The sequence below is a fragment of the Capsicum annuum genome, chromosome 6 (genome assembly GCF_002878395.1).
Source record: "Capsicum annuum cultivar UCD-10X-F1 chromosome 6, UCD10Xv1.1, whole genome shotgun sequence".
NCBI lineage: Eukaryota > Viridiplantae > Streptophyta > Magnoliopsida > Solanales > Solanaceae > Capsicum > Capsicum annuum.
This window is the reverse complement of record NC_061116.1, coordinates 22495902-22510738: the sequence shown is the minus strand read 5'-3', so window position 1 is coordinate 22510738 and position 14837 is coordinate 22495902. Positions and strand designations below refer to the sequence as shown.

At 34.2% G+C, this 14837-nt stretch overlaps 1 protein-coding gene across 1 annotated transcript in view; it reads right to left on the bottom strand.

The window, feature by feature from the left end:
- The window catches only part of LOC107873504 (triosephosphate isomerase, cytosolic), a 22152-nt gene extending 9122 nt beyond the window's left edge, over positions 1-13030 (bottom strand). The window contains exons 1-3 of the mRNA XM_016720376.2: positions 12800-13030; positions 677-752; positions 100-223 (exon numbers count right to left, since the gene is read on the bottom strand). Coding sequence (XP_016575862.1) covers positions 100-223; positions 677-752; positions 12800-12838 — 239 coding nt within the window. The 5' untranslated portion in view covers positions 12839-13030. The remainder of the gene's footprint in view (positions 1-99; positions 224-676; positions 753-12799) is intronic.
- Between the last annotated feature and the right edge of the window lie 1807 nt (positions 13031-14837).

Genomic DNA, 14837 nt, shown 5'->3' with positions numbered 1-14837 from the left:
AAGTTGCAACTTTATTGAATATAGCAGTAAATTCCAAGTTGCAACTTTATTGAATATAGCAAAAGAAAATCAAAACATATGTCTTTCCAGTGAGCATACCTAACCTCGCCAGTAAATGCACCTCCTTTCCTTACCCAACAGTTTTGTGCAGCAATGGAGAAATCACGACGCAATAACGTTTTGACCAAGGGAAGAAATACAAATGGAGGACTAATCACAACCTCTGTGAGAAAAGCAATCCAAATAAAGCAATAGCGTAAGACTTACAAAAAACCCAAAAAACGAGAAAGACTAGGGGGTAAACTTCCAACCAAGACAAGCAATATAAGAAGTAAAAGAAAAATCACTTCTCATAATTCATTTAGGTATAAATCACTTTATTGAAAATGATAAGACATAAATTTCAAACACGAAAGCAAATGCAAACAGAGAGAGGGAAAAAAATTGAAATACAAGAAGAAGTCGCAAAATAATGAAAGGCAAATAGTACATTGGTCCGAAGTTAAATCATATATGATAACCTGATCAGAACATTCTAAGTTTGCATGAATGAGGTGGGAGAGAACTTCAATGTCAATTTAGAATTACAACTTCATAAGAAATAAAAATGTCTCCATAACCAAACTCTTCTCTTTCCTTCTCTAAATTTTTTGGCATCTTAGGGTCAGAAACTTACCAACAACATCCTCAGATGGAACTTCCGCTTCACTCAATGTGGTCACAATTTTTTTCACTTCCTCCACGGTTCCATTCTGCATATGTATTTCAATTTAAACAAAAGAGCAATATTCAAAATAAAGAACGTAAGGAAGAGGCCATATCCACAATCACTAAGTAACAACTTGAATTAAATAATCATAGATTGTCTTTGTGAATCAGCACACCAGTATTCCTTGGAAAAAGTCATGGGCATCACACATGTAGAAGTCAAAGAACTCTAATCCATCTAATACACACTCAAGCATGCATTGATTCGACGTGGTACATAATAAAATGGATATCCATTTAGACCTTCATTAGTTCTATCCACAATAACTCACACATACACTGTATCAAGTGATCGATTAAATTTAACACCTACAATTTTATGTGATTAGATAGATCTATAGAACACAAACACCAACTTCAAGTTTTGTATATCGTCACTCGAATCCAATACCAATTAAAGCATACGAAAGAGTGTTGTATCTACTTCTTCATTTCAACTTTTTTGGGGGGATAAAAGTACTTTTCAACTTCATTTAAGTTAAATAATTGCTTCACCAATTTGGACATTCTTCAGACATCAATCCCTAACTTTTCTTCCTCTAAGTCGACGACTTAATTTTTTTAAGATAAATTGGCAGGGGCAGACCCACGTAAGCACCCATTGACCCCGGTAAAAATTTCGTACATTTATATCGAAAATACAGTAAAATTGGTTATAATGTATTGGTAAGCACCCATAGACAAAAAAGGTTGTTGGGTGATTTGGCTTTGGGGTAGATCCAGGATTTCAAGGTCGTGGGTGCTCACTTTTTAAGTATAAAATTGCTAGCAATCATAGAGAACAAATGTATAGCTACTCGAACAATGTACACATCAATTAAAGTGATAAAACAAGATTAATATTATCATCACCAAAAAATAACTTTCAATCACAATAGCCTACTAGTAATATTATACAACAACAAACCCAGTGTTTTCCCACATAGTGGGGTCTGAGGAGGGTAAAATGTACGCCGTTCAAACCACTAACTCCGAAGAAGTAGAAATTTCTTTCCAATAGACCCCCGGCTCAAGACAAAGAATAGTAAACAAATTTGTAATAAAGCATGAAACAAGATGGAATAGCAAAAATAAGACACCCACAAAGCAATACCCCCCATACCCTCCTACTAGCAACTCCAACCTATGGACATAGCCCTACGACTACCAGCCCGACTACCCCAAAGTTCTCCTAACTACTGGCTACGATCCAACCACATGCACTAGTCTTCTAATCTAATTCGTGTCCTCCAGACCTTCCAATCTAGGGTCATGTCCTCAGTAAGCTGTAACTGCTCTATGTCTCGTCTAATCACCTCTCTCAAGTATTTCTTCAGCCTACCCCTACCCCGCCTGAAACAATCTAAAGCTAGCCTTTCACACCTACGAACTGGGGCATCTGTGCCCCTCCTCATCATATGCCCGAACCATCTCAACCTAACTTCCTGGATCCTGTCCTCCACCGAAGTCACTCCCACCTTCTCCCGGGTAGTCTCATTCCTAACCTTATCACCCAAGCCCACATATCCAACGCAACATCCGCATTTCTCCCACCTTCAATTTTTGAATGTGGAAGTTCTTGATCAGCCAACACTCCGCTCCATACAGCATGGCCGGACGGACTACCACTCTGTAGAATTTGCCTTTAAGCTTAAGCGGCACCTTCTAATCACACAACACTCCCGAGGCGAGCCTCCACTTCATCCATCCGGCCCCAATACGGTGGGAGACATCTTCGTCAATCTCCCCATTCCCCTGAATCATGGACTCGAGATACTTAAAATTATCCCTCTTACAAACAACCTAGGAATCCAACCTCACTACCACCTTGTTCTCTTGCCTCAAGCCATTAAACTTGCATTCCATGTACTCAATCATGCTCCTACTCAACCTGAACCCTTTGGACTTAAGAGTTTTGTCTCCAAACCTCCAATTTATCATTCACACCCCCTCATGCCTCATCAATCAAAACAACATCATCTGCAAAAAATATACACCAAGGCACATCTCCTTGAATACGCATCCATCACCAACGCAAACAAAAAGGGCTAAGAGTTGATCCCTAATGCAACTCTGTCAAGACAAGAAAATGCTCTGAATCTCCTCCCGCTGTCCTGACCTGAGTCTTTGATCCATCATACATGTCCTTAATCGATCTGATGTACGCCACCAGGACCCCACTCACCTCCTAGCATCTCCAAAGAAACTCCCTAAGAACTTTGTCGTACGCCTTCTCCAAGTCGATGAACACCATATGTAAGCCCTTCTTCCTTTCCCTATACTGCTACACCAATCTCCGCACCAGGTGAATTGCCTCAATTGTCGAGCGACCAGGCATAAATCCAAACTGATTCTCCGAAATAGACACTATCCTCCTCACCCTCCGCTCAACCACTCTCTCTCAAATGACACAACAACTTAATACCCCTATAGTTGTTGCAACTCTGGATGTCACCCTTTTCTTATATAAACGAATCATAGTACTCCATCTCCACGCTTCGGACATTTTTGCAGTCTTGAAAATAACATTAAACAATTCAGTCAAACACCTCAAACCAGCCCCATCAATAAACTTCCAAAAATCCACTGGGATCTCATCGGGCCACGTCGCCTTACCCCTTTCGCATCCTCGAATAGCCTCTCTAACTTCCTCCACCTTAAAACGTCTAAACTGAAATCACGACACTCTTCTGAGTGCTCCAGCTCCCCTAACACAATGTGTCTGTCATCATTCAAGAGTATAAAAATACGACTGTCATCTCTTCTTAATGTGAACGTCCACCACTATCACTCTGCCATCCTCCCCCTTAATGCATTTCACTTGATCGAGGTCACGACCCTTTCTCCCTAGCCTTAGCGAGCCTATACAACCTCTTCTCCCTGTTTTTCTCCTCCAATCCCGCATACAAGCTCTCAGACGCTGCCATCTTAACTACCGTAACTGCTAACTTAGCCTCCTTCCTAGCTAACTTGTACTCCTCCTTATTAACCTGTTTCTCTTCTTCATCCTTACTCTCAACCAACTTAGCATACGCCCCCTTCTTAGTCTCCACTTTCTTCTTCATTCCACTACCAGTCCCTTCGATGTTGTCCAGCCCAACCCCTCGAGACACCCAACACCTCTCTAGGAGTCTCCTTGATGCAACTAGCAGCCATATCCCACATACCATCCACGTCCCCCCTACACTCCCACACTCCTATTTCCGCCACTTTCTCCCCTATCTCCAGTGCATTCACCGGCGTCAAGCCACCCTACTTTAGTCTAGGTCGACCCTCCCGCCCCTTCTCTTCTTATCCTTCTTTATACCCTAGTCCATCACCAGAAGCACAGGCTTCTGGGAATATTATCATTACATAAAAAGACTTTCTTAAGTCATAACTGTGCTCGATGACTTTTCATATGTTGAAAACGATGAATAATAGCATCATTTCTTATAGTTGTGAATATCTTACGCTCTACATAGCAAACTAAACAATCATTCAAAAATTCATCACCAAAGAAGCAGCAGCAACAAGAAGAAGAGTCAACTTGATAAGCAAATAAAAAAGTGGCCAAATTTGATGCAAATCTGACTTAACCAACACTTTAGCAAGGTCACTAACTCCCTTTAAGTCGAAGAACCTCAAACATAAACTATAAAACTATCAAGCTGACAACTGAGATCACGAAGTTTAATGCTGTCGAATTCATACATATAACATTCCGCCAACTTCATTATCCTGCCTTTATCAAAACTACCAAATAAATTGACCGGATTTAAACTATCCATACCAAGAAGTAAGTCAGTACTTACAACATTGAAACGGTTATTAAGCTCCTGAAGATGCAAATCAATAACAACGTAAAAAATTTCAACCCGCTAATGATGAGAATAAGTAACATCAAGAGCTTTACGCTTCGACTTTCCAGGAAAGTAGCTAGCATTTTTCTTCAGGATCATTATATCATACTTACCACAAAATAAAAAGGCATCATCCATTAATGATTCAAATTCACTCTCTCATATTTTGTAGTCTTTAGTTTGTAAGAGCTACCAATCCCACAACTTTGACAATATCTTGATCCATCCTTTGAAAAGAGGAGCTCAACTCATTTGTCATCATTAAAACTTTCTGCATCAAGTGCAACACAAAAAAAAAGTAAAATTTCTTCATCTCACTCGCAAGGGTTTTAGCAAGAAATCTATCAGCATAATTTGGACACCCACGTCCAACAAATTCAAGCACATGAATAACTGATGGAAATAGGACAATGAGGTTATCTAAAGTTCTATAGTGAGAACCCCAATGAGTATCACCTGGACTCTGAAGTACGCGTTTTTTATTTAATCCTCGCCTTGTATGCACTTCACCTGATATGAGCAACTCTCCTAACTTTTCGGCCTGATGTTCTCGAAGCAAATCTCTGCGCTGAAAAGATGCTCCAACAATTTTTAACACACTAGCAACCAAACGAAAACGGCCATCTACATCTGAATTCTTCTTAAAAAGAGCTACAAGTGTGAACTTAATTGGTGAGCAAAAAAATGAATGCAATATGCTGATGAAGTCTCGTTCAAAATCGTCTTAAGACCATTTAGCTCTCCCTGCATGTTGCTAGCCCCATCATAACCTTGCCTACGTATTTGAGATGGACTTAATGAGTGATTTGACAGAAAAGAGTAGATTGCCTCCTTTAATGAACGAGCAGATATATCACTTGCATGAACAATACTAACAAATTGCTTTATCACTTCACCTTCACTGTTAACATATCTTAGAACAAGTGTCATTTGCTCCTTGAGTGATACATCCTTTGATTCATCAACTAGTATTCCAAAATAATCTTCATCCAAATCTTCAATAATAGTTTTGATTGTTTCTTTAACACAAGAATCAACAATATCTTTTTGAATACTTAGAGAACACATCATTTTATTTTTAGGAGCATTTTCTAAAATAATGCTTCCAACATCATGATGAATATCTCCATACCCTTGCAAAAGTTCAAGAAAGATGCCTCGATTTGAAGAAGATCGACTCTCCTCGTGTCCCCGAAATGATAACCCCAATCTCAAGATAAATTTGTCACATCAACTGAAGCACTCAAGCGTCGTCGACGTCGAGATTCACTTTTTTCCTTCTTGGAATGCTTGTCAAAGGATGTGAGTATTGATCGTGATTGATTCATCAAATCAAGCATTCTATTGATTTATTGTGAATATTGTTTACATCTCCAACATGAGATCTAAATCTTTCAATAGCCTTGTTCCAAGCTCTAAAGCCAGTCTTTGTAAAAGCAGCATCACTCATATTTCCATGGATAAGTTTGAAAATTAAAATTTGAACAAATGCAGATTGTGCTCGAAATGGATAAGTTTGTTACGAGAGGGAAAACGGGGAATCCAAGTTCTAGTTCTACTCATCCTTCTGCCAGTTCATCCGTAGCTCCAGAAATTTCAAGCCAAACATTTATTTCAAATGTTGATTTAGAATCTCTTGAAGCTGATCCGGGAATTAGAAAGCCCATCGAAAAATATCTTCCTAATATACGTGATGATGTTAGAAGATATTATATTCTAAAGAAGCCTTGCCAACCTGCAGATCATGTTTTCCTAAAACTAAGTTTGGAAATGAAATGCATCAGTTTTGTCCTAATTGGTTTAAAGGACGTAAGTGGTTAGAGTACAACATAACAAAAGATGTTGCATATTGTGTGTTGCTATTTGTTTAAAAGTAAAAGTCATGGAAATATGAGTAATGTTGCTTTTACAAAGACTGGCTTTAGAGCTTGGAACAAGGCTATTGACATATTTAGATCTCATGTTGGAGATGTAAACAGTATTCACAAAAGGGGGTGTTTGGTATGATGGAAAATATTTTCCATGGAAAATGTCTTCTTGGAAGATGTTTTCCTGAAAAATAAGATGTTTTCTACTTATTTTCTCATGTTTGGTTGGTGAGTGAAACATATTTTTCGAAAAATATTTTATGGTGTTTGGTTAGTGAGTAGAGAATATTTTTTAGAAAAATATTTTCTAGTGTTTGATTGGTGAGTGAAAAAATATTTTTTAGAAAATACTACTAATTGCTAACTAGCATATCAGTGCCTCTAACAACTCCAACAATTTGTAAGAAATAATTTAACCATAATAAATAATATCAATATCGAATTCTAAAATACTACAATCACTAAATTTAAGCAACTATTAATTAGCAAATATAGGAGACACTTTTCAACATTTTGTCAGGACAATCTCAAGATACTACAATCAATAGAGATATAACGGAACGACAAGCTTATTCAACCTCATGAAACAAGTTACATCGATGACAAGATGAAATATGCAATTAGCAAAAATAACATAGGTAAGTCTTTCTCTATAAATATGAAAATAACAATACATTCAACGAACATTGGAAATGGAAAAAATTCGGGTTTCACTTTTTTTTTATTTCAAGCAGTGAAAAATTGAAGCAAAGCAAAGTGAAAAATATTTTCGAGTAATGTAAATTTTTGAGAAATGTAAATTTTTTTTAGTCATGTGAATATGAGTGTTGTTGGGGTGGGGAAAAGGGATGGGGGTGGGGTCATAAGTCTCATTTGTCATTTTCTGGAAAATGACTTCCCTTGACCCATGAGGGAAGTCATTTTCCATCAAATGGAGGAAAATGAGTTGAAAATATTTTCCCAACATTTCATTACAACCAAATAAGGGAAAATTGAAAAACATTTTCCATCATACCAAACACACTCTTAAGTGTTTCAATAGAATGCTTGATTTGATGAATCAATCACAATCAACACTCACATCCTTTGACAAGCATTCCAAGAAGGAAAAAAGTGAAGACGTCGACGACGCTTGAGTGCTTCAGTTGATGTGACAAGATTTCTCTTGAGATTGGGGTTATCATTTCGGGGACATGATGAGAGTCGATTTTCTTCAAATCGAGTTATCTTTCTTGAACTTTTGCAATGGTATAGAGATATTGATCGTGATGTTGGAAGCATTATTTTAGAAACTGCTCCAAAAAATGATATGATGTGTTCTCTAAGTATTCAAAAAGATATTTGTTTCTTGTGCTAAAGAAACAATCAAAGCTATTATTGAAGATTTGGATGGAGATTGTTTTGGAATACTAGTTGATGAATCAAAGGATGTATCACACAAGGAGCAAATGGCACTTGTTCTAAGATATGTTAACAAAGAAGGTGAAGTGATAGAGCGATTTGTTAGTATTGTTCATGCTAGTGATACATCTGCTCATTCATTAAAGGAGGCAATCTACTTTTTTCTGTCAAATCACTCATTAAGTCCATCTCAAATACGTGGGCAAGGTTATGATGGAGCTAGCAACATGCAGGGAGAGCTAAATGGTCTTAAGACGATTTTGAATGAGACTTCATCAGCATATTGCATTCATTTTTTTGCTCACCAATTACAGTTAACACTTGTAGCTCTTGCAAAGAAGAATTCAGATGTAGATGACTTTTTTTGTTTGGTTACTAATGTGTTAAATATTGTTGGAGCATCTTTTAAGCGCAAGGATTTGCTTCGAGAACATCAGGCTAAAAAGTTAGAGTTGCTCATATCAGGTGAAGTGCATACACGGCGAGGATTAAATCAAGAACGCGGACTTCAGAGGCCAGGTGATACTCGGGTTTTCACTATAGAACTTTGGATAAACCTCATTGTCCTATTTCCATCAGTTATTCATGTGCTTGAATTTGTTGGACATGAGTGTCCAAATTATACCGATAGACTTCTTGCTAAAACCCTCATGAGACAGATGAAGAAATTTGACTTTGTTTTTATGTTGCACTTGATGTGGAAAGTTCTAATGATGACAAATGAGTTGAGCTCCTCTTTACAAATGATAGATCAAGATATTGTCAATGCTATGGGATTGGTTGCTCTTACAAAACAAAGACTACAAAATATGAGAGACAGTGAATTTGAATCAATAATGGATGATGTCTCTTTATTTTATGGTAAGTATGATATAATGATCCCGGAGAAGAATGCTATCTACTTTCCTGGAAAGTCGAAAGCGTAAAACTCTTGATATTACTTATAATCATCATTTGCGGGTTGAAATTTTTTATGTTGTTATTGATTTGCATCTTCAAGAGCTTAATAACCGTTTCAATGTTGTAAGTACTGACTACTTGTTGGTATGGCTAGTTTAAATCCGATCAATTCATTTGGTAGTTTTGATAAAAGCAGGATAATGAAGTTGGTTGAATGTTATATGAATGAGTTTGACAGCATCAAGCTCTGTGATCTCAATTGTCAGCTTGATAATTTTATAGTTTATGCTCATGGTTCTGATAAGAGGTTCTTCGACTTAAAGGGAGTTAGTCACCTTGCTAAAGTGTTGGTTAAGTCAGATTTGCATCAAACTTGGTCGCTTGTTTATTTGCTTATCAAGTTGATTCTCATTCTTTCCGTTGCTACTGCTCTTGAGTAACAGGCTTTCTCATCCATGAGCTACATCAAAAATGAACTTCGTAATAGTATTGGTGATGAATTTTTGAATGATTGTTTAGTTTGCTATGTAGAGCGTAAGATATTCACAACTGTAAGCAATGATGCTATTATTCATCATTTTCAACATATGAAAAGTCGTCGAGCACAGGTATGACTTAAGACTAGAAATCTTTTTTTGTAATGATAATATTACTAGTAGGCCATTGTAACGTGATAAAAAGTTATATTTTGGTGATGGTAATATTAATCGTTGTTTTATCACTTACTTTTTTATTGATGTGTACATTGTTCGAGTAGCTATACATTTGTTCTCTGTGATTGCTAGCAATTTTATACCTAAAGAAATGAGCACCCACAACCTTCAAATCATGGATCCACCCCTGTATATTGGTTGACTAAAATTTATTCTATTAAAACCTAAATGATATGAATAGTAACACTGCACTACATTTTTAGTAAGGTGTTTCATGCACTTTCTATAGTTAACCTAATTCTGATACTCTCTCAATTATTGACTGTAACATTGAAAATATTGATCGCCTTTTTTTAGGTAGACTAAGGTTATAGCACTAACATTGAAAATATTGATCGCCTTTTTTTAGGTAGACTAAGGTTATAGCACTTCATTGTCACAATTTTAGTGTTATTGTCTGTCTTGATGATTGTGCATACGTCAAAGCTACTTAGATAGAAATATGTTTGACATATATGAAGATTTAAAACACATCTCCAGTGGACTATAACTGAACGTTAAAAACATAATCATGTCTAATTCAGCTTTGTTACTTATGATTTTTTTTGTTATTATTCAAGATTTACCTTTTACCAAACATTACAACTACATAATGCAAAATATTTCCATTTAACTAAATGGATTCATTTTTTACTTTTCTTAAGATATGGTAAAGCCCAACCACTCCTTACCAAGTAGCCTAATAGTGGATTTTCCCTTTGTGCTCCCAATCAGCCAACGCCTATCCTCATAGTGGAGAGCCCTTTCCACTAGGCTATTCCTCATAACTGGATTTAACTACGAGGAATTGTAGATGAAGATTATAAAAGAATCTATATCTTACAATTCACACATCCAGAAAATGCAAGTAGCGGAAATGAGGATGTCGAGATAGATATGTGGACATATTAGGAGAGAGAGACCAGGAATGAAGCTATTACCGTGGTGGACAAGACAAGGGAGGCGAGGATGAGATATTTTGGGTATGTGAGGAGAAGATGCAAAGATGTCTCGATGAGGAGGTGTTAGAAGTTGGCTATAGTGGATATAAGGAGAAATAGAGGTAAACCAAAGAAGTCCAGGAGAGAGCTGATTAAGCAGGACATGGCACTCTTGCAACTTACCGAGAACATGACTCTAGATAGGAAGATATGGAGGTTGAATATTAAAGTATAAGGTTAGAAGGTCATCGAACGTGTTTGCCTTCAGCTTTATTAGTATTACTCTCCTACTATATTATTCTTCAATTTTAGTATTACCTGTTGTTTTTCTTTGCTTCAGTACATAAATTATTTGTTGTTGCTAATCTTTTTTCCCTCATTGTTTTACTTTACATACTTCTTGTTTGACCTGCTTTGCTTTACTTGAGTCGATGGTCTTGAAAACAGTCTCTCTGCCTTCACAAAGTAGGTTAAGGTTGCATCCACAATACCCTCCCTTGACCCCACTGCGGGATTACACTAGGTTTGTCGTTCTTGTCGTCGTTTATCTAAGAAGGTTATCAAAATGAATACAATATCTTAAAAAATTCAAAGAAAAAAGAATATATTCAGTCTTTGACCAATATAAAATAGAAATCACATAGGTTTGAATCCCGCCACAAAAAAAAAGCTTAGTATTTAAAAAGTAAAAGGATATAGCACCTAAGGGCGTGGCCTAGTAGTCAATAAAGTGGGTTGAGAACCTGAAGTCCCAAGTCCGAATCCCAGCAGAGCCAGAAAACACTAGCTGATTCTCCCATTTGTCCTATAGCCTTGGTGGACAAAGTTACCTGGTATCTGTTACTGGTGGGAGGTGGCAGGTGTCCAAAAAAAGGAAAAGGATAGAGCAGAGGTCCATTATCCGTAAGTTTGGAACCTTGCGCCACTGGAAATGGGGGATTTCCAAATTACTCCCCAATCATCAAAAAAGGAAAATTTACTCATTATGTATTACGAATAACATCAAGACTACACAAGCTTACTCTTTCAATATTTAATACTCTCTCCATTTCAATTTGTTTGTCTTACTTTCATTTTATTACTTTCATTTTTAGTCCATTCTAGAAAGAATGTATGTTCCCTTTTTTGACAACTCCTTAATTATAATTTTCATCATGACATGTATAAGACCACATGAGTAAAGGGTATTTTGGTACATCCCACATATTTTTAATTTAAGACCACAAGATTTAAAAGTTTTTCTTTATTTTCTTAAACTCCATTCCAAGTCAAAACACCAGACAAAAATTGAAACGGCGGGAGAAGTTAACATTCAACACCTTAACACTCCAAGAATAAAACTTTGCTAGTGATTTTTGGTTCAACTCTGTATTTTATCAAGAAACAAGCTTAGCATGTAGAAGTTTTAGAAGCCACCTAGTCAACAGTTGAATTTTTCATTTAAATACAACCTTAGCATATAAGAGTTCCGAAAGGCATCTTCAAGGATCGAAGCAACGAAATCCACTAATTTAAAGAAATTTATTACATAGCTAAACAAAATTTATTGATCTCAAACTTAGTCAAATAAGTCCCATGTAAATTGGATATGTAACCGATAGAAACTTTTCATTAGTGTTTTATAGGCTTTCAACCAAAGACACTATCCAGACTAGGAACTTCAAATCTTCTCAATATCTCCAACTTCTGCAATTCTCCTACCATGATACAATAATTCCGATGCTATTACATCTTAAAAGCACTGTTATCAAAAGCGAAAAGCGCAGAAAAGCTCTAAGGTCTGTTGGGGCTTAAAGCACAAAGCACAAATCAAAACGTGGGCTTCAATGAAAAAAGGCACAAAGGGAGAAAAAATACAAATACTTACGTTTAGTCTAAGATTAATAATTATAAAGATCAATGACAAATATATGAACAAAGAAATTGAAAAACAAATACAGTAAAGTGAAATATAAATTGTTTAGTGTCGCCTCTTCATAAAGACAAGGAAAAGTATGCCTTAGGCGAAGCACTCAATATGTTTTGAGCCTCCCTTTAGGGCTTAGGCGCACCTTTGATAAGGCTATATAAATAAAATTTTGACAACCTTTAGTGAAATTTGTGGCTTGGCCATTGGACTCCGGATATGTTATTAACTGAAGTGAAGATAATTTAAAACGACAATCTTCAATATTAGCAGCAAATGAACACACAAACAATAATTTTTGTCATCAATGCAAGAATCTCAATTCCGAATGAAAAATTCAGTCCTAGGTTTACGCACCCACTAGTCAATAAGCATGATTTCATTATCGTGCTGCAGGCAGCTGATTATTAGGGGACAAAAAAAGAAAAAGAGAGGACAAAGAGGAAAGAGGAACAAAAAGAAGAGATAAAAAAAAAAAAAAAAAAAAAAGCAAAAGACATACGCATTTCCAGTTGCCGCCGACGAAGAACTTTCTGTCCATTGGTTTTTCCTTGAGAAGAAGGTAGAAGGGGCGGGGTGCGTTGTATTGCTGTAAGAATGCACTAGAACAAACCTTATTTGCAGAGTTACGGAATTTTGAATTCAAAATGATAAATAAATTTGTAATAAAATGAGATTTCTAAAATTTTCAAAAATTAGATAAAACTAATAAGTTATTTTTATTTTTTAAAATATTTTTGCTTCAATATCTTTCTATTATATGGAAGAGGTAGGTGGTTTCGATCACCTTTTGCAATTACCAAAAAACCAACTACTTTCTACTTAATTACATATCACCCCTCAATATATAATAATTTTATTATTTCATCATAATGGTTTAAATATTTAATATATTCTATTAATTTATATTAATTAACTATAACTATATATTGAAAGTAAAAAAAAATTATTTATTTAATTATCTATCATATTCAAAACTAATTTGTTATCACAAATCACAATAATTAATAACTTAAAATATTTAAAAGACATACAAAAAATTTATTGACTCTTACCAAAAAAATTGCTCTACTCTCATTTAATTACATACCATGCCCCAATATATAATAATTCTATTATTTCATCATAATGATTTAAATATTTATTATATTCTATTAATTTATATTAATTAACTATAACTACATATTGGAAGTAAAAAAATATTATTTATTTAATTAGCTATCATGTTCAAAACTAATTTGTTACCACAAATCATAATAATTTGTTACCACATATAGAAATTTTATTGACTCTCATTATTTTAGCAATGCTACATAAATTGAGATTAAAAAAAGTACTGCAATTCATAATAATTAACAACTTAAAATATTTTTAAAATATATAAAAATTTTAGTTGACTCTGAAAATTGTATCGAAGCCACATAAATTGGGAAACAAGGAGTAAATATATTATTTGATAATTATGTAAAAATTATTATAAATCACAATAATTAACAAGTTAAAATACTTTTTTAAAAATAAATAAAAGTTGTATTCAACTCTCAAAATTTTATCGGTGCAGCATAAATCATGACAAATAAAAAATTATCTTAATTAATTGCAACTAAATATTTAAAGTAAATAAATTTTATTATTTTAATTGACTTTTATATAGAAAATTAATATTTTTATTTATTTATTTATTTTAGTAAATTTTAAAATTATTTTTTTCCTATATAGAAATTCTAATATTTAAACTTAACTTTAAATTTTTAAAGTAAAAAATTAATAAATTTAATTTAATAAAATAAATTTCTAATGAATATTTTCTTAGAATTTGTGTTGGGTCAATATTTATCAAGTTAAAAAGAAATTAAAAAAATATATAGTAAAATTTTATATTCTGAAAGTTAAATATAATGCACTATCCAATAATGTTTAATAATATCATATTTTGCATATGCAAACATAGCATCCCGTATTTAATTAATATACTATTTTGTTGAATTATATATGATTACTATTAGATATGATAAAATTATATTAATTTTTATAGTAATAACATAATCAATCGCTCTTAATTAATTATTATTAGTCATCTAGGTATTAAGAAAATAAATAATATTTAATGAAAAATAAAAAGACATAAAATGCGAAATTAACTCTTAATGTTTTAAATTAAATTTTCGTCTTTCGGACGATGATTTTACTATATTACTCCTTATTATAAGTTATTTATGTATTAGAAAAATAAGAATAACAAAATGATATTTCAACATAAAATATTTGATTTACTGTCAAAATTATATTAGTGTCACATAAATTGGGATGAGACAGAAGAAGATATAAAGCAACATATATTATTTGAAAATGAGATAAAAAGTACTGTAAATAACAATAATTAACAAAAAAAAAATTGACAGATTTCTGCTCCAGTCGTCATTTTACTATATCATCCCTAATTAATTATTGTGGTCATTTAAGCATTGTGCCACATAAGTTGAGATAGAAAAAATATTATAAATCACAATGATCAAAAAATTAAATTATTTAAAAAATAT